General features: G+C 48.3%; 7 protein-coding genes and 1 non-coding gene across 8 annotated transcripts; 3 read left to right on the forward strand and 5 right to left on the reverse strand.

Moving 5' to 3' along the window:
- Nucleotides 1-512: 512 nt before the first annotated feature.
- Nucleotides 513-1075, forward strand: B0J16DRAFT_383370 (uncharacterized protein; the record flags this gene model as incomplete). Its single annotated transcript, XM_046131325.1, has 2 exons — nucleotides 513-858; nucleotides 906-1075. 2 exons carry the CDS (start codon nucleotides 513-515, stop codon nucleotides 1073-1075), a joined length of 516 nt encoding a protein of 171 aa, XP_045985420.1.
- Nucleotides 1047-2094, reverse strand: B0J16DRAFT_116463 (S-adenosyl-L-methionine-dependent methyltransferase). The gene is made up of 2 exons (XM_046121541.1): nucleotides 1471-2094; nucleotides 1047-1421 (listed from the first exon to the last, which is right to left on the reverse strand). Exons 1-2 carry the CDS (start codon nucleotides 2009-2011, stop codon nucleotides 1213-1215), a joined length of 750 nt encoding a protein of 249 aa, XP_045985421.1. The 5' UTR covers nucleotides 2012-2094; the 3' UTR covers nucleotides 1047-1212.
- Nucleotides 2095-2874: 780 nt separating this feature from the next.
- B0J16DRAFT_t114 lies at nucleotides 2875-2946 on the reverse strand. Its single transcript has one exon. It is a non-coding gene; the product is annotated as a tRNA-Thr (tRNA).
- Nucleotides 2947-4569: 1623 nt separating this feature from the next.
- B0J16DRAFT_319141 (uncharacterized protein) lies at nucleotides 4570-5108 on the reverse strand (the record flags this gene model as incomplete). The annotated part of the gene is made up of 2 exons (XM_046125494.1): nucleotides 4570-4738; nucleotides 4786-5108. The coding sequence occupies 2 exons, from the start codon at nucleotides 5106-5108 to the stop codon at nucleotides 4570-4572; spliced, it is 492 nt and encodes a 163-aa protein (XP_045985422.1).
- Nucleotides 5109-11286: 6178 nt separating this feature from the next.
- B0J16DRAFT_383373 (RmlC-like cupin domain-containing protein) lies at nucleotides 11287-11634 on the forward strand (the record flags this gene model as incomplete). The annotated part of the gene is made up of 1 exon (XM_046131326.1): nucleotides 11287-11634. One exon carries the CDS (start codon nucleotides 11287-11289, stop codon nucleotides 11632-11634), a length of 348 nt encoding a protein of 115 aa, XP_045985423.1.
- Nucleotides 11635-11878: 244 nt separating this feature from the next.
- Nucleotides 11879-16532, reverse strand: B0J16DRAFT_319142 (uncharacterized protein; the record flags this gene model as incomplete). The annotated part of the gene is made up of 3 exons (XM_046125495.1): nucleotides 11879-13591; nucleotides 13638-16438; nucleotides 16499-16532. The coding sequence occupies 3 exons, from the start codon at nucleotides 16530-16532 to the stop codon at nucleotides 11879-11881; spliced, it is 4548 nt and encodes a 1515-aa protein (XP_045985424.1).
- A 298-nt stretch (nucleotides 16533-16830) lies between these two features.
- Nucleotides 16831-18310, forward strand: B0J16DRAFT_116635 (uncharacterized protein). Its single transcript, XM_046121543.1, has one exon. It carries the CDS (start codon nucleotides 16913-16915, stop codon nucleotides 18077-18079), a length of 1167 nt encoding a protein of 388 aa, XP_045985425.1. The 5' UTR covers nucleotides 16831-16912; the 3' UTR covers nucleotides 18080-18310.
- B0J16DRAFT_264761 (uncharacterized protein) lies at nucleotides 18209-19488 on the reverse strand (the record flags this gene model as incomplete). The annotated part of the gene is made up of 2 exons (XM_046123370.1): nucleotides 18209-18419; nucleotides 18440-19488. 2 exons carry the CDS (start codon nucleotides 19486-19488, stop codon nucleotides 18209-18211), a joined length of 1260 nt encoding a protein of 419 aa, XP_045985426.1.
- Nucleotides 19489-19764: the final 276 nt, after the last annotated feature.

Genomic DNA, 19764 nt, shown 5'->3' on the forward strand with positions numbered 1-19764 from the left:
CCGGATCGGGCCTCGTCTGGATATGTCATGCGTCGATTTGAGATCTCGGAGACATTTGAGTCGGGTTTTATACATTATATGTGTTGCATGTGATCCAGAGAGTAAGACAAAGAAATCGAAATGTACAGCGATCTGGGTTTCTGCACAGCGGGGGACGTACAAGCGGACCAACACTGATAAGACAACACAATGAGTATTACAGATTACAACAAAATGTGTTGAATGTAATTAATTTTCTAGAACAATCTTGGAACGATCGGGAATTATATATTCGTAGATAGTCATTTTCCAGTTATACTAAGACTTGAATCGCGATTCCTACTCATTCTGAGTCAACGTCATACCCGGTAGCTCAAGATCCGAGTGGCTTCGGATCTTAACTTACACAGCCATCCGAGCATACCAACAGTACAAGTATAAGAAACAGACCGTATCATCAAGCATCAAAACAATATTTCATTCAGACTTCAAGCACAAATCATTTAGACATTAAAAAAAAAACTACCATCAAAATGGCAATCATCACAACCCTCTTCGCTCCAATCCACCTCCTCTCCTTCTCAGCCCTCATCGGCTCCCAACTCTACCAAACCTTCATCGTCACAAAGATCGCCTTCAAACACCTCCCACGCACACCATACGTAACCTTCCAAAAGCACATATTCCCAATCTACTTCCAAAGCCAGGCCTTGCTGCTCTTCCTCGCTGCGGTAACATTACCGCCGTACGGTCCTATCTCGCTGATCCAGCATAAGAGTGACTGGATTCCTTTTGCTGTTTCAAGTATTGTAGCGGGGTTGAATTTAATGGTTTTTGGACCGAGGACTAGAAAGTTGATGTTGGATCGTGTTGAACTGGGTAAGTTTATCGTCTACCTATAGAGTGAAGATGCTAATGTGAGATAGGAACTATGGATGCAAAGACGAGTTTGGAGGGACCGAGTCCTGCTATGCAAGTTCTGAAGAAGAAGTTTAGGACAACGCATGCTATGTGTATTCATTTGAACTTGATTGGATTAGGTGCTCAGCTTTGGTATACTTGGAGACTGGCTTCTCGCCTTGAGACTTCTCTGTAATTGATACGGCCTCAGAAGAGCGCAGACAAGCGATACTTGTATTAGATACACTGTCAGATTACAACTCTCTACTTCCTTTCCATCTTTTCTCATCCTCCATAAGCTTGACTTGAAGTAAAGAAATCACGCTTTGACGTCTATGATGAAGGCAGATACACAATCATCTCCAATCCTCCAGAATAGGCAGTAGTAGTCGTCTTGAATCCATTCTTAGGATCATGAATGTAATCCAGAAACTCCTTGTACAGCGGTCTTGCCATCTTTGTGTTGTCAGCTAGAATGATAGCACCTCTTCTCAGACGAGGCTTGACGGCTTGCAGAGCTGGGAGTGCAAGTGGTGTCCAGACTATTCTCAGTTAGTATGTAATGAGTCCCTTGGGTGGGAGAGAACTTACTGTCAATGAGCAACATGTCAATCTCCTTAGGCATGCCCTCCTCCACCAAAAGAGTCTCCCTCAAATCTCCCTCTCTCAACTCAATCCACGGCTCAACCTCCTCTCCCGCCTCACTCCAATGCTCTCTCGCTCGAGCAGCTTTACTCCTCTCCTTCTCAGTCGCAATAACCTTCCCACTAACATTCTCCCCCTTCGCCCTAGCCTCAGTCACATTCTGTCCCACCGCGAGAGCAAGATACATTGTCGAAACACCAAAACTAGTACCCGCCTCAACGATGTTCTTGGCGTTGATACTCCGGGCCAGGAGATACATGAACTGGCATTTATCCTGCTCTAGGGCGACGAATTTGTCGCGCATGTGGGCGTCGCCTGAGGAAGACCATGTTTTGCCGGTTATGTAGAAGCCGTAAAGGAATTTGAAGTAGAACCAGTATTGAGAGTAGGAGCGCTCTTGGGCTTCAGAGGCGGCGTGGAGGCGGGTGAGGAGGGCGTGCAGACGAGGGGACGCCTCGAGGGCTTGGAGGTCCGTTGGAGGTGCCATGGTGATCAGAATAACTGGTGAGATAGAATAGATAAACAATGGAAAACTGGTTCCTTTATATATACATGATGTGAGTCAATTTGAACTGCACTTACATGGATACGATAATTAAGACCGGTACGAAAATGGATCTTGGATCTGATATCACCGAGGCCGATCTATCATCACCGAATATGCCGGGCTGATAAAGCCACCACTACTCTTTCTATGTACCTATACGTACCGAGGACATAATGTTATAGTCAGATCTGTAACGTAGATTAGATCTAGTATTGGAAGTCAAAGATTGACATATCACTTCTCAGTTGCCGAGTGTCCATGTCAGCCATTTTTATTACCGACAAGGGAGTAAAGGTTGCATACCAAGACATAGGCAAGACTCGGAATCACATGTGTGGCTCACATATACAACCGCATTCAAGATGTCGATGTAATTGAAGGACCTCTTTGTATTTCCATCACTTACACGACATGCGAGAAGTCTACATCATTAAGACCGAGAATGAAGCCCGAAGTTCGGTCCCGGCCCCGGCGTTTAGCTTTTGCCATGTGTAAGTGCCTTCCGATATCTAGTCCGGTTTCAATTGACTTGACTCATAGTAGTATTTCTACCTGCCGGAAGCATGAGACCTATACCATATAGAATCTTAAATGAAGATGCCACTTTCACCAGTCCACTTTGAGCTTGAACAAGCCGATACGTCAAACGACAATATCTGCAGCAACCTACCACCTCAGTAAGAAACGGGTAGGGCCAGCCAATGACAAAAAAGCGGCCCGTCTACCTTCCCCAGACTTATCTCTATCACAACAAAAAGTCAAAAAAAAGACGATTCAACTGTCTGAGACAGCTGGAGCAATGATGCCCCGTACTGGAATCGAACCAGTGATCTTCGCATTACGAGTGCGACGCCTTACCACTTGGCCAACGGGGCTAGGGAGTCGTCCTTTACTGGCAAGTTGGCTAAAATTTGCGCTCTATATACAGAAACTAGTTTACGAGAATGCTGACTGAGAGCTCTCATTCTAGAGCGTTGTGAACAAGGAAAGAACTGCAGAAAGTGGTGATGTACTATTGAGAAAAGCCAATGCTTGAGACTCTTTAGCTGCGGTGGTTACTCGGTCCAAAGCTCTAAGCTGGTTCCTGTTCGCCTGGATAGCGACTCGTAATCAACAGCCTCAACGCCATCTAAACCCACCTACCATTGCTTTTTATACTACAATCCTCATTAAACCGAGTCAACAATTCTTCACTACGAAATCCTATAAACCCCAAGACCCCTAATTTCACGAGTCACGTAGTAAAAAAACCCTTCACTAAAAAGCAACTCACCCTTCTGGAAACAAAACTATTGACTCCACTTAGCACCATCCCTTCGGAAATATTCATCCTTCACTAGTTTACTCTTCCCCGTACGATAGTGTCCTTTTCACTTCAGCCAGCCCATTCCTCTCAATAAAACCGGTGCGGCCGACCATGTGGCCGGCAATGGCACTACGCTTCAGCCACAAGAAGAGAGAAGAAACACCATGAGAAAGTTTGTGTTATCAAACATTGTGGTAAAACTTTCTTCTCCACCGGGCTGGAATCATCATGGAGTCATTCTGACAACAGTAAAATCGTCTAGAAAAAAAGAAAAATTCTAGACGAATGACAAGTGTGCATAGGCGAGTCAGTTGGTTCGGGCCGGAAACATGGGCGGGAAAAAGAAGAAAGGGGATCCATCACTTCCGTGATGCACTAATGTACACCCGATCTATCTTGCAGAATATCATCACAAACGGGCTTAGTCGCTCGTTCTACTGAATGGGGTAGATAGTAGTGTGGAGATTGGATATCACTTCACCGTCAAAGGACTCATTTTGTTTGAATCTCGATCTATTAATGAGCTAAGGCTAAACACATCTCACGCCATTCATTGTGGTATCATCGTTTCTCGAAAAAGACAGACACTTCACTAAAACAATGATACTCTTTTTACGAACCTCACTCCGTTCCGTGCTATAATCCACTGGCAGGAACATGTCAGTAAAACCATACCCATCACTCCGCTCCAAGTCTCTAGCCTCCATACATAGAAGCTACAGTAATCCGTGTAGTAATACCGTGGTAGAATACAAAAAACACCAGACATTGAACCTTGAATGCTGGAATCTCAAAACGCCAAAACCGTGCGTACGGGGTTCAGTGACCCTAAACTGGACGTAGCGCAATGCAGGTGATACAGCATCATGCAAAACCTCAAAACCAAAGCTCCAGTGTGCTCCCACCATGCGATGATCCATCGTGAAGGATCCTCCAGGTTTCATAATGCGTTATTGTACAGTGTTGTAAAATGCAAAAGTTTTTTACTCAGCCCTAAAAGGCGAGTCCAAGTAACTGCGCTGTCAAAGCGCGGGTATCATGCCCAAACAAGGGCCCCAAAAAGTCGCGAATCCCAAGTATAATATCGAATGCTTCTAAAGGGTACGTCTAGACGGGTCTAGACAGTCGAAATGGTGAATGGTTGTTGTCGAAACTGTCCAGGAATAGTGCCTGGCAGTGAAATATGAATAACTCATTTCTTGCGTTGACTACTTGTGGCTGTGATTTTGCTAGTGCTCATCAAGTCGCCAATGTACTTTTGCAAGAACTTGTTGTTGTTATCAAGCTTGTCGTGCTCTTCGCGAACGGCTTCGATACGGTTAAAGATGGTAAGAAGGGAGTCCTGCAGGGCTTTGGCATGTCTACAAAAGTTAGTGATTGCAACAGATCAGGTGTTGGACGTATTTACCTTCTCATCTCTTCCCGAGCAGCCTTTCCAATTCTATCGAGATCCTCACTCGTTCTCCTGGGGCTCATTGCCCTGACGTCATCCGGGCCAAAGTCTGGCTCGAGGGGACCAACTGCTGAGCTATCGCGAGGAACGACTAATGGGCCACTGCTTTTTCTCTGAGGGAGACCAGGTCGAATAGGTACGGGCTGGTGAATAACAGGCTCCTCATTCTCGTTGTCGTGGTCATTGTGATCGGAAGGACTTGATGATGTAGAGGAATCTGATCGAGCGATGTGGCGAGGGTGCTCCGAATGAGCATTGGGGAGTTCGTTGACTGCCATGATAGTATAGTGTATATAATCCGAGTCGTTCGTATATCGAATGCCGGATAAGATTGTCACTTGTCGCAAGAGACGTTATTGCCGCAGGAATGTGTACAGCGACAGTGATTAAGGGGTGTCAAAGCTCAAGCTGGTTGTGACTCAATACTAATGTGTTGGTCAAAGTGTGTCGCAAGTAATCGCGTGGACTTGTTGAGTATTGTGGAGTGGGAAGGTCGAGACCAAATAGTCCACGTGGTTTCAAGGTCTGGATGTTGGAATATGCAGGTTTGCGAAGGGAGCAACGATTTGGATCCACTCGAGGTGTAATGAGGCTGGCGTTTCGTTCTAGATGGCGTCCAGAAGGCGGAGTCGACACGCGGAGAGACCGATTAGACTAGCCAAAAATGACTTCGAAACAAATCGCGATTGAGTCGTGGCTTGAATAATAAGGCAGATCAAACTCTGTAACACCCTTTTTCGATGGTATCGTGATCGGTGGCTGACGTCTTGAGATTTGTTGTTGGAGCTGAAGTCGAAGGTGGCGGTCAGAGAATAACTAGCCTGCTTTGCCTAACAGAATTGTGCTCTAAGGTTTAGGCGCCAGGAGTAATTGGTCTAAGGGCTTGTCTAAGCTCTTATGAAATGACCGAATTATTTCGTCTCTTATGGTCTCGGCGGTCAACTTGCGAATGGATCGTGGCAGGTGATGGAAGGCTTGTTGAGTTGCGGAGATAATGATCCTGCATACAGCAAGAGCCAAGGTCAGCAGATGATTTTGGTGAAGCAGGCAAAATTAATTTTGTAATGGCAACAGCAGCAGCAGCATGCAATAAGAAAAAAGCAAAAGGTAGCACTGGCAACGTCACACTCAGGGATGGCAGAAAACAGACAGCAGACTGGACAAGAGGGAATAACTAACAGGTTGGTTGGTAATACGAGCTGGATAAGTGAATAATAACCGAAAGAAGGAACAAATAATAGTAACGAAAATGAATAGAATAAAAAGAAGAACGAACCGAAAGTTAATTGAATGAAACTCTCAAAGGAATATGACGATTAATAGCCAACCCCGGCAGTGGCAACAAGTTCCAAGGCGCAAACGATGGATTGGGTTGGATCATGAAAGTTTAAAGAGGCAATAGACGGCAAACGGTTGCAGGCAGGAGGACCCTTCTTTTGAAATGGCGAGACAGGGCAGGCCCAGGGCAGGTGTTGGGTCGGGTTCGGAGTGGGAATGGCAGGTGGCAGGTGGCAGAAAGGAAGAACCCGGCCGGTGTAAGAATGAGCGAACCCAGAACAGAAAAAGCAAGAGACAAAAGAGGGGAAGGGGTATGGACGAAATGGGGATGGGAATGTTAAAGTGGATTTCTCGTCAATTTGATAATTTCGCTGTAGCTTGAGCTGGAGCTGACCGTACTGTATAATACAGTGCACTCCATGCGACTTGCAGCAGGTACCACTTAATGCTCCGTACCGTAGCAGGCCAGGCCAGGCAATCCGGCAGTCAGATCAAGGGCTCTGCGAAAACGTAGCTACAGTGTCATCGCGTCGGGTCCCAGGGAAGAGGACGGGAGACCCTTGGAAAGATACAATGGACTTGGACGTTCCCAGAGGGGAAAGTGACGACAGAACAGGGAGTCATGAGACTTGAGATCTACATGTGCAGTACTACATGAACCACAAATGCAGAGGTATCTTTTGGTGTTGATTGCATGGAGCTATACCTTTTCGAATAGCTGTCATTAGTAGGTACTTAGTCCTAGACTGTCAATGTCGCGCCTCAGGGGAGGAAACAGCTTTCATCCACTGACTGGATTGGATGACAGCAACCCAGTGGATGGCAGGGTAGGGACACTAACACTGACACTAACTTGATTCCACGCGACTCGGCAGCCCCCAAACGGAAGCTTATGGAAGGCGCACTTCCCGTTCAGTTCACACTTTCCTCCACCGCGGCTATGTTGATGTCATTGTTATTGAGATTGTCGTTTTCACGATAATGTCTGTCAAGCAACAAGGAAGACACGAGAAGACGAAAAAGACGGACCGTATCGAGAACCACTCACCGAAAAGAACTCCCCTTAATCACGATCAGAACGTCAATCAAATCACCTTCACCCTGCCTAATTAGAAAAACAAACAACGCCCCCGCCGCTAGGTCGGCCAAGAATTTAGACGACCACAGGGAAACCATCCGAGCCTCAGAAACCCCCAAGGCCAAGCCTCCTCGTGAGAAGCCTGCAAAATTTGGCCGATCAACACAGAGTCGTGACGCAATTGCTGGCCCTTGCAGACCACGGTTGAGGCCCGCTTCAGGGTCGACATCCCTGTCCGATACAGTGAACGACGCTCAGAAGCCTATCAAGTGGCCAGCCTTGAGTGGACTTAGGGGGCTCGGAGCTCTTTCAACGGAAGCGCAACCCTCTGAAATCCAGCGACTATTCCACTACACACGGGTCGTTGCTGTGCTCACAGCACTGTTCTCTTTCAACCGTTCCTTTGCCAATGATGGGAACTTGTCCTCCGTCTTCGTCCTCTTTGTTTGCTGTAGATCGTCGGTTTCTCAGTCCGGCGTTAGCCAACCGTCTTGGATACGCTACTGTGATTGGACTTTAGTCGCCCGTTTCCCGTTATTCTTGGACCCTCTATCATCCACTAAATACGTCGTCGCAGGTTGAACGCAACTGCGACAAATTCCCCAATACCCTTAAACCGCTACGATACAGTGTCTATTACTGTCTACTATGTTGACTGCTCTGACCCTTGAGCGGCGGTGTCGGTCAAAAAAACCGAGTTCGGTACTGATTTTCAACTCTTGTGACTCGACTTGCAAATCTTTTACGGAAGCGTCACCAATCGACATTTATGGAACTTGAACCGAAAAATCACTACCGGTCAACCACTGAGCTGATCGCCTTACAGCCGGTGCGCTAGAAACGCTATTGTACCGTCTAGTACAATACTCTAGCGGTTCAGTCACTTACACCGCATATCATGCTGTACCAGCTCTTGGCTATGCTTTTAGCCTTTGATATGGCATCTGATTCCCGGGGGTATTGAAGCTTTACAGCTTTGCTTCGCGTATCGACAGGGCTCTCATCCCACGGCTGTCATCAACCTGCTTCATCCATACCTCAATTCACTGGCTTAGGGTTGCATCTTCGCCGCCGCCGGAAACACAGAGCACCGCCCAGCGGCTAGGGTACAGGTACCTCCAAATCAACCTACCCCCTTCAACTGGGCTGATGTCATGGATCTGCAGCGCTCCGAGTTGACTTCCTTACAAAGTCCCAAGGCATCAGGTCTTGCGTTGGAGTGCGAAACATGAGTCTTGAAGATCCAAAGGCAGCGAAACGGTGACCGTCTTTCGAAACCCCATTGACTGCCTATCACTCGTCACTATTGCGCTGACCGGGACCGCACAGTCCAAGACGGTCGCTTATACCGTAACTCTCTCGGCCCCTCAGATTGTGATATGCGGGCCTAGTCAGAGATATGATGATCGCTATCTTTTCGTCATTCCTCGCACCGTCCAGCGTCTCTATACAAGGGTATCACTATCGCTGTGGGAGAAACGTGGAAGAAAAGTGGTTCACGGTTGTAGCCGACTGAAGGTTCTTTCATCCTTGAGCTTGTCATCTAAAGACAACTGTAACCAAAGTCGTTTCCTCGCCTAAATATTCCCCCGTCGCAAAACTGCCGGGCCTGTCAGAAGTGAAGTCATCGTGAGAGGTCTCCATTCAAAAGAGAGGGCCACAAAGCGACAGCGATACGCTCAATGTCACAGCAAGTGTCGGTCGTGGCAGTGGCCTCATCATGTCATGAGCTGAACCTGATTTTTCACCATCACGTTGCCTTGAACCCTTTCGCTTAGAATCGAAGTACGCGTCGTGGCCGAGCATTCGGAGACACTTATTCGGCCGAGCGGTTGTTTAATAGGGGTCCTTTATATCGCTACTGACAAAAAATGGGTGTTATGGGGCAAAACCCAACCTGTCAACCTCGTTTCGAACTCGTTGGGCACCGACTAGTTGTCAAAGTTCTGAACCGCAAGTGACAGGTAGTATCGCTAGGCAGCTCCCCTCTTGTCATCGAGTGAGCTGTCTGCTGTTGTATGAGGATGTTCACGATGATCCAGAGAGAAGAACAAAAACACCGAAGACCCGAAGACTTGTGGTCCCCTAACAACGAATGTTGCTCGTGTTGATTGCGGTGTCTTTCTAGTGGACGCAAGTCCTTTGATCAACCTCATGCACACCTCTGATCCTGTCCTCAACTGCTGCTGATCCTCTTCTTTCCGTTTGTTGTCCATCCCACGACTTGGAGTTTGACCACGGAAATCTTTATCCTCTTTTGTCTAAAAGGCCCACTCGTTGTCGGCTCTTGGCAGTACCGCCCCGCTCACACTGCTTGGCTTGGTTCCCGTGAGAAGGGAATGTCAATGTAGCGGTGGACAGGACTGGACAAGAACGTCGAGAAGCATGTTCTGTCACAATCACACGCAAAACAGAGAGCTTGTCTCGGCCCCAAAGCTGAATTGGTCTGTCTCATCGGGTGGCTGACGCCGGTTATCTTGGTTCCCGTTGATGCGTTTCACCAATTCAACTCTCACCAATGTTACATGCTATGGATGTACAATTCCAATTCCAATCGTTTTCAACATACTTTTGTGCATGTGCTTTCCCTTTGAGCAGCGCCCTTTTGACAATGCAACGTTTATCAGTCGACGTGCCACTCAAGTTTTGAAGATCTTAACACAGAGCATAACGCCTCTTCATTTTACAGATGCCCCGCTAGGCTCCGTTTCTGTACAGAGTACAGTAGACTATGCACAGTTGCTCTGAACCACTCAGACACTCGCCAAATGCAAACGGCATTATCGGCATCCAAGACTTTGGATTTGTGTTTCAGCCTCTAGTCTGCGTACTGTATGGATTCGAGAGCAGTGTCTTAGATGCTCATGACGGTGTTTGTCCCACCTTACTATGTCGATTTCTTCTTACAAAGTCTGGCTGCTGTGTAACACCTCCCCGCCTCTTCGGCATCTCAGTGACTATCCATTACGATATCATCCGCCCTGCTTCGGTCTATCAAGTCACTAGCCGTCGGATCGACGGACTGCTCTCACCTCTTCAGTATGGTCGCGATGATTATGGGGAATTGTTTGAGAATGGGAGGAATGTCCTGGATACTAAAACTTTCAAGCTGTCACCTTGTCTTGTTTTGCTGGTCTATATCCCTGGAAACTCACTAACTTAGTTTATGTCGCTGCCACGGCATGAAACAACTCAGCCAAACATGGGTTTTTGGCTGGGTTCCAAGGAATCGATTGGATACTTGAATATGCATTACCCTCTGATGCAACTCAACATCGAGCTTTAGTTTCCCCATGACCCTTTGAGCGTCTTGATCAAAGTCTCCGAGTGGGCGTTGAAAATGGACTCGCAGACGCCTCGTGAGTGCAGATCTCAATCCTGCATATCTCACCGTGAATTTTTATCTGATGTCAAAGGGATGCAACCCAACGGTTCAAATCGTATCCGAAGCTAAAAGTGCACCAAGACTAGACTCAAATTTTGGCAATGCGAGTCAATGACCTGGCTTTGTTATTAGCATATAAAATATGAGTCTAGGATGAGCCCAACTTTGGACCACTACCGTACCCCCACGATCTTATTTCAAACTGTAACGATAACAAGGTATTTATAGTTCTATAATGGAGCTGCAGAAAATTCTTTGTTGTTCTAGCTCCTCTAGGACTTGTACTGTTACATTTCGGTGTATGTCAGTATGGGCTGCATTGATTCGGGCTGCAACCAAACCAGTCAGCCACTAATGTTATCAGAGGTCTCATAGACTTGTGTGAGTGAAGCAGAGTAAAGAATCCATTGCCTCTTCGCAAGCCAAGCTATTACAAAATGCTTCCGGTTGCCTCTTCCAAGGTATTAATTTAGACTTGCTCTCTTTTGGCAGGAGAATGCGGGAGTTGCTTCATTTGTCATCGTCAGCTTACAAATGATATCATTCATTGCGATCTCGTAATTCGGGGAAAGCTTCAATGCTGGATGATTTAAGACGGAGTAGATAGTATTCCATGCCTGCAGCCTTTGTGTAACACTATCAGTCAATCAAAGCACACAGAATACATACGTCTTACCAATAATCAGTCATAAAATACATACACACACAATAAACCATGGAGCAATTTGAATTCCATCCCGCATCCCAAAACCGCCCCTGGACCCCAATCGAACCAGGCGTAGACGAACTCATTCTCAACCAAGACGCCCAAACAGGCCGTCGAACTACCCTGCAGCGCTGGCAACCCGGCGCGCGCAATAAGCAGGACGTTTTCGTGCATGATTATGTTGAGGAGATTTACATGGCTGAGGGGGACTTGTACGACGAACATCTGCAGCGGGGATGGGAGAAGGGCGCTTATGCGTACCGGAAACCCGGGATGCGGCATGGGCCGTTTAGAAGTGAGGGTGGTTGTTTGATGTTTATTGTGTGTATCCCTGTTGATAAGGAGGGGAAGGAGTAGGTATTGCATCATGAGGTTTTTGTGCAGTGAGGTTGTGCAGTGAGGTTGTGAAGATGAGTTTCATCTGGTTTAGGGTTGTCTTCTCAAGAGACGAGAATGCAATGTGCTCAATGATAATGATTTGTTGCAGAGCTCATCAGTTCATCTGCAAGAATGGTTTGTCTTGGTGCCCACAGACATAATGAAGCAGAATATTGCCATCAAATAACATAGTATTACAATCCCATCTAAACGCCTAACAGATCTAAGCAACTATCCTCCCTCTCTCCCGATTAGGTTCCTCACTCTCCAACACCAACGGTCCTCCTCCAGGCCCGCTCGCATCCAAGCTAACAGTAACACCCTTCCTCTCACAAACAGCCCGTATCGACTCACCCAAGTTCCTAAAGTCCAACTCACACGTCTGCGCCTGATTCTCAACACCATCTTTCACTTCGCGAATCTCAATGGTAGGATATGGTAGCCAGCCTTCGCGAAGAGGAATCATGATGAGAGGAACTTGAGCCTCTGTGTCGGATGATGAAGAAAGAGGTTCACGCTTGGAGCCGGGAATGACGAAGTGGCCTTTGCGACGACCGCCGAGAAGCCATGTGTCGCCTGGGGCGGAGACTTCGTAGCTGTATTCTGTGTCCTTCTTGTGCTGCATCTCGGTGTCCCAGACCTGTGTCCATCTTAGGTGAAGGGTAGCTGGGAGCATTTGGTTGATGGCAACGGTGGGAACCACGCCTGGCTTCTGGTCGAGCAGCTCTGTCACCGGAGTTTGAAGCTGTATGTCGGCTGTGTGAAGGATAGGTAGGGAAGGAATCTCGACTGGGATGAGAAGAGTGCATGGATCATCTGGCTGGGTTGCTGAAATTGGGACTTGTGCGTTGGAAGTTTGCCAGATTTTGACAGCAGATGAGATCCTCTCCGTTGCATCTTGCTCAGTGCCGGGAACCTTTCCAATGCCGGCAAAGTGCTTATCCCACGGTGCCTCAGCTAGGAAGCTGGTAGATACCGCCCCTAATAGTGCAGCTCGTTCAAGATCAATGGGCAATAATGCCTTCGCTTCCCTGGTGATTACCGCCCGAATGAGCTTCGAGAACGAAGACAAACCAGGGTCGTCGAGAGCCTCGAATATCGAGTTCACAAGAGCGTCTTCAATCTCTGTTTGAAGAACATTGTAATAAAGCTTCAGATACATAGTCCTTGCAGCTCGCTTGGCTGATCTGACATTGGTCTTTCTCTTGACACGGTAAAGGAGTGTAGCAGGTTGCTTCGAGAACACGATCGTTGAGTCAGTGGGCGGAACACCAAACTCAGATTCGAACAAGTCCGACTCTATCAGCTCGCTCTTGTAAAGGCGTAGAGGACTGTGGCTCGCCGTAGAGACATTGAAGCGGGAGTAGAGGGCTTGATGCTTGAAGACATCTTGCACATTGACACCCAAAGCCAAAGAGATAGGAATCATGATTGATTTGGCAAAGGTGTACGTCTCACCTGACTCGACAGTGTAAGAGACGTCGACCTTGGCAGAAACATCAGCCATATCCTGCTCAACCGAATAAGGAAAGCGCAAGGTAACAGGCGTCTCGGCCTCAATCTCATTGAAATGAATAACACCACCGGTTTCAGGCTTCTTTGCGAACTCAACTGAGGAGTCAACAACCTTGGCTTCAATGGTCAATAGTCTGAGACCACCTGTGGTGGGCTTAATCCGAATTTCGCATTTCTTCACAGAATTCCAGCCCGGGTCAAGGACAAGATCCAGAGTGTTATTCTTGTCCAAGGCAGTATGCTTGGTAGCTGTAAGGTGTACATCCAGGGCGCCCTCACGTTGGAAGATGATGACCTCAGGATGTCTGAAGATGTCGCTCGTTGGCGGGGGTGGTGTGTTGAAATCACGTTCAAAGTGAAGGAAGAGGTTACTTGAAGACAATCCAAGATGATCGATCTTGTACTTTCCAGGAATAACAGACTGGAATGGTTAGCTTGGCTTTTTCTTAACTGGTAGAGAAACTTACTGTGCAGTCGACTGTGATTGTATTTTGACCAGGATGCAATACGATTTCTCCTGTTCTCGAGAACTGCAATTCTCTGGTAGGTCCTGGCTCGGTGGCCGTTATCTGCGCATCAATTCCATCAAGTTTGATATCGTCGGGCAATAGACTCCAGAGGTTGATGGTCAGAGAGCATTTGTCCTCTTTTTCGAAATACTCAGGAGCACCGGCAAGCTCGATGTTGGTGAAGAACTTGGATAGATGAACCTTGACTTGTTGAGACAAAGACGAAGCCAAGTCAAACAAATTACCCACAACTCCCTTCATCGACATTGCATCTGCAGGCTCAGGCTTTCCAATGCTTGAAACTCTCTTTGAACGCTGCTCGAGTCTCTCTTGCTCAGCGGCACATGACTTGGTCAATAGCTTGAGAGCGACCCTGACATAGTCATCCTTTGACTTCATCTCGCGAAGACAGTGCAGATACATAACGAGCATGGAAAGCTCAAGCGAAGTCCATCCACTTTCGCCAAAGAAGGGCGTTGCCCGATAGAAATACGATGCAGCGGCACCAAAGTCCTCGAGGAAGAATTTAAGCACAGCGAGATCTGCCATACTGGCTTGCACAGCATGATCATGGTTCGCGACAGTGTAGTGTCGAAGTGCCTTGTCTGTGAGGATCTCATACAGACGGTAAAAGTTGTCCTGGTTGTCAATCGCAGTCTGAAGAAGGCTGTTATTGACACCCATGTCCAAGGGTGGAATTTCTTCCGAAGCACCAGCATCTCCTGAGGACGGATCATCCAAGCTTATTTCCTCAAAGTCTGCCTCGGCTTCTGCGATAATAGGCGCCTCCTTCCAACCATCACTCCATCCACGTTTCTTGCCTAGGCCATCAAGGATGCTTCGGGAAAGCATGTAAAGCTCGGCGCGTCTAGCAGCCAAGTCCTCGAGACCTGCCTTGAGAAACTGAGCATCCTGATCATTGTTAATCTGCGGCATACCCGGACCAGGGAAGACACCCGGGCTTGGTGGAGGACGAGTTCCAGGTGCTTGTCCTGTTGTGACGTGAAGTGATGTGGTTCGGGCAGGGTGCATCATGGTCTTGGGCTCAGGGATGGAGCTCTTTTGCTCTTCGCTCTGAGCAGGGGCGAGGGTTGATGGAGGAATGGGCAGAGACTTTGATGCTGTTTGCGCAAGGATCTGCTGAGCAACAGAGAAGGCAAAGGAAGCGACCACATTGTCCATGACTTCGGACAGGTTAGGATCTATAGGCGAATCGTCGTCATCAGATCTGTCCGATGCCACAGCAGTGAGAATATCTCGACGCATAATCTGGGACACAGCCGGAATGAACTGTAAAGTCCTTCGACATATCTCACCAAGACTAGACAGGTTTTCCACCTCGTCGTTGGGTTTGGGAGGGGGTGCTAGAGGAGCAACTCCATGCAAGACAGACTCTTGTTGTTCCTTGAGCTTGTCTAGCAGATCCTCCCTTGACGACCAAGCATTTCCAAGTCGCAAAAGCAGTGCGATTTGTCGGGCAAAGATGTAGCATCTGAAGTCAAACACCGAAACATCGTTGGCAAGAATCTTGTCTCGGTAAGCCTTCTTCGTAGCGTTGATAGGGATCTCGTCAAATTGCTCCTTGATGGTCTCATTCGACTGGAGATCAACAGCCTCCTCATCCGCATTGTTTCCTCCAGGTGACTTGGCAAGAGCCGCGTTGACGATCTCCTTAAGTTCTTCGGTGTAACTGAGCATCGTACCTCCATGCCTAGTAGGCGATCCTTCGTCAGCCTGCTCATTGACAACAGAGTCAAGTCCAACGCTGAGCTCATCATATCCCACCAATGCATCTTCAACAAGCCCAACACTCTCAAAGCCTCTTGCCAAACCCTCTTTCAGTATGAAAAAGGTACAGAAGTTCCACCCAGGTAAAGTTCGTTGACCGTCCTTTTCTTTAATATCTTCTTCATACTGGAGCACGCGCTGATCAAAGGAGGTAAGAATGAGGCTCTTCAACTTGGCAATGAGCTCCGCCCAAGCGTTCTCGGCATCGTGCTCGTCCTCCAGATAACCAGTTGGCACTGCGGGGACGACTCTCGGAAGTTGGTCATAAGGGAGATCGTTGATGCCAATTCTGATCTGAGCAACCCTATCCGGCGCCGTTTTTCCAAGACCAGAGAAGTCGGTGCGAAGCTTCTCGAACAGAGGTGTCGATCCGGTACGCCATCGCGGTCCGCTCTTCTCTGAAGCACTCTCCGAGCGTCCGCTTGTTCTGGGCTGTGTCGAGGCCACTGTATTCGGAAGGACCACGTGTAAGATCAAGTAATCGAAAGCATCGTGCTTCTCCTGCTTGCTGTTTCGTTTCGGGTTCGTCGAAGAAGGTATATGTTCCTTGATCCATTCGCGAATCTCGGTTCTTACAGAGGTTTTGTATGTTTCATTGTCGTCGCATCGTACCAGCAGTACCTTGAGGTAAGGTGTCCGTCGCAGACCAGGAATTTGATGTCGTCGCTGACTTCCAATTGCCCTCGATGGCAAAGCTTGGGTATCTATCTGATCGGCCGATGGCGCTTGAGTCCCGCTTCCGAAATTCTGTTGCTGAAAGCCATCGTCTACTGTACTCCCTGATCGTCGAAGGGTATAAGGAGCTGCATCTGCACTAGCAGGGTCATCTCCCTGAATAAGCTCAACATGAAGAGTATCGATAGATCGTAGAGGTCCAGCATGCGATTGCCAGTTCAGGTTTCGTAGAGGTAATCGGGGAATCAAGCCAGGGGCGAGTAGCTTGTAAACATCGTGAGGATCGAAGTACTCGACTTGCGACAAGGTGTCATGTTAGCGTGACATGTCATCGAGACGAATGAATTGACTCTTACCAGTCACTTTTGACGTCGAGAATGGCTGTTCCATGGCAAACAGCTCGAACGCGCACTTGTCATTGCTGTTTGTTCAAGTACAAGTATGAGCAGCCCAGACGATATCGCTAAAGCTGTCCCGAACGAGCTCCAGTGGACTGGACTAGGGATAGACACCCCTGTTGACGTAGGGTGCTTCAGGCTCCTTAGCTCATCATGTTGCGCCGGAAGCGGCATTTGTCCGGTTTTAGGCGGTGAATCCACGTGTGTCGTTTATTGGTTGATTAAGATGACGCTATTTTCGTTCTGATGGTGGGGTGGCGGCAGAATCTTGGAGGGGCAACATTTTGGGTGATGAGTTGGGCATAGAAGCATATGAAATCTCGTTTTCTTCATTCTTTTCATTATCTTTTTGTTATAGACTAAAAGTTCAAAATGTCTTCTCTTCAGGCTGTCAAGTACACTCGCGGTCAGCTCCAGGTCCTTGACCAGCTCCGTCTTCCTCACGAGTTTCACTACGATGAAGTCTCCAACAGAACAGAGGCTTTCGACAGCATCGCAACCATGCGAGTCCGAGGTGCCCCTGCCATCGCCATTGTTGCAGCTCTTGGTTTGGCTGTAGAGCTTCAAAATGGAAGCATCACTGCTTCGGATGCCGAGGGCACTATCTCCCAGATTGATGAGGCTCTCGATTACCTCAAGGAGAGTCGACCTACTGCCGTCGATTTGACCAACGCTATCAACCAACTCAAGGCAACAATCAGATCAGTTGGAATCAATGCTTCAAAGGACCAAGTTATCACTGCTTTCATCGAAGAGGCTGAGAAGATCTTCGAGAAGGATCTCCAGACCAACCTCTCCATTGGCGACCACGGCGCTGAGTGGCTTCGATCACAAGCTGGTGCTTCTTCTGACCAGAAGATCTCAGTTCTCACTCACTGCAACACCGGATCACTCGCTACATCCGGCCACGGTACTGCTCTGGGAATCATCCGAACTCTCCAGTCCAAGGATCTCCTCCAGCACGCTTTCTGCACAGAGACTCGTCCTTACAACCAAGGCAGCCGACTCACTGCTTTCGAGCTCGTCTTCGAGAAGATCCCCAGCACTCTGATCACAGACTCCATGGCCGCATCTCTCTTCCGCACCCGACAGCAAGAGAAGAACATCGTCGCCGTCATCGTGGGTGCCGACCGTGTTGTTCGTAACGGCGACACAGCCAACAAGATTGGTACATACCAACTCGCCGTTCTGGCCAAGCATCACGGTGTGAAGTTCATCGTCGCTGCCCCTACCACCAGCATTGACTTGGAGACCGAGACCGGTGATGGTATCAAGATTGAGGAGCGAAAGGCGGAGGAGCTGACACAAGTGACTGGAGCCGTCATCAAGTCCGATGGCTCTGTGGATGAGACCAGCAAGGTGCGAGTTGCTACCGCCGATCAGCGAATCAACGTGTGGAACCCTGCTTTCGACGTTACACCCGCCGAGCTCATCGACGCCGTTGTCACCGAGAAGGGAGCCATTGAGAAGGGACCAGACGGCAACTTCGATTTCAGCAAGATCCTGCCAGAGCGATGGGCCAAGATTACCGGTGCTTAAGCAAGCATTCAATTTACGATGTCATGTTTCTTTTGAGCGTCAAGCTACCATATCATATCATATCATACTAGCATATCCAACATAGACTAAAGGGATGGAAGTTTGGGGTTTCTATTTAGGCCAAGCAGGCTATTGCTTCAACGCATGAAGAATCAGTTTCTGGTATCCCTCGACAGCTGTCTCAAGATCGGCCACGGTCAGGTTCTCCCGCGCGCCATGTGCTACAAGAATGTTTCCAGGACCGTACAGGTATCGTGTGTGGTCGCCCTTGAGGTTGGGAATGTCAGTTCCGTAGTTGACGGTGATTTTCTCGAAACCTGAACGTGTTAGCAAATGATCTCTCAATAGGGTTCGACGAACATACCATCGACGTCGCAGTTGGCTTCAACAGGGCCATAGCCGTGGGTGCAGTAGAAATCGAACGCTTCCTTATCGACTTCGTCAAAGATGGCTTGCATCTTGTCATGGACAGCAACGTGTCCGTCGGCTTGCTTTCCACTGGCGACACGAACAGCCACACCGACCTTGGCCTCCTCTGGAATGACATTTGCTGCCACTCCGCCATGGTATCGACCAACGTTGACAGTAGTGTTACCAAACAGCTCACTGCTACCAAGATCGGTTTCGAAGATCTTGGCGAATGCTCGAATCATAAGTTCGTTGGCTGACTTGCCCAACCATGGATAACCGCTGTGGCCAGGGAAGCCCTTGGTAGTAACATCGCAGCCCAACATGCCCTTGTGTCCGCAAGCAAGCTTGAGTTCGGTGGGTTCACCAAAGATAACAGCGTCCAGTTTGTATGGAAGCTCCTTCTCCTCAAGAGCGGTACTGAAACGGCGCATACCATCGCCCTTGACCTCCTCGCCGACGACGAACAGGAGAAGAACCTTGTGAGCATCAATCTTATCGTCCTTGATAAGGTTCTCAACGGCGGTGATCTGAGCAGCGACACTACCCTTCGCATCAACGCTTCCACGACCAGTGATCATAGTATCGCCAGTGATTTCTCCATCATCAATTCCATAAGGGATATGCGGAGGAACGACATCAATGTGACTGCTCACAGCAATCTTGGGCTCAAAGGCCTTCTTCCCATCCTGTCGCCAAGCCAGCACATTAAACCGCGTCTTTCCCTCGGGCGTATTCTCAAAAGGCTCAACATCCTGACGCGCAGTAGTATATCCCTTCTTCTCAAGATACTTCTCAAGCCAGACACCAACATCATGCTCAGTTCCCGACACGGAAGAAGTCTCGATGAGAGACTTGTGCAAGCTCAACAGCTCAGATCGGTACGAGGGAGCATTGTCACTCAAAACAGGCGCGTTGTTGTTGTTATCGGTACCGAGGACTTGTTGCCAATCAAAGGCAATTGCCAGAGAGGCTGAAGCCAAGACTGTTGCGACGCGCATTATGGAGAAGCTTATGAGGATGAAGCTTCAAATCTGGTGCAACGGGGATTGAAATTGGGAGCTTTGGTTGAAGCTTGAGCTTCTGAGTTGGGGTTTTAGTGGAGTAGAGCGGGATGACGCAAGGGGCAGCTGTAGCCGAAGTCGGGGGAGGTCCGTGAATCTTTTACCTTGATAGCCCATAGATTAGAGATCCATATCAATGAATACGGTGATTAGGATACCAATGCTTATCATTTATACTTGAATGTCCTTCTGAAAATGTCTCTCTGACACGGA

This window comes from Fusarium flagelliforme (genome assembly GCF_020744385.1).
Source record: "Fusarium flagelliforme strain FIESC 12 MPI-CAGE-AA-0113 chromosome Unknown B0J16scaffold_3, whole genome shotgun sequence".
Taxonomy (NCBI): Eukaryota; Fungi; Ascomycota; class Sordariomycetes; order Hypocreales; family Nectriaceae; genus Fusarium; species Fusarium flagelliforme.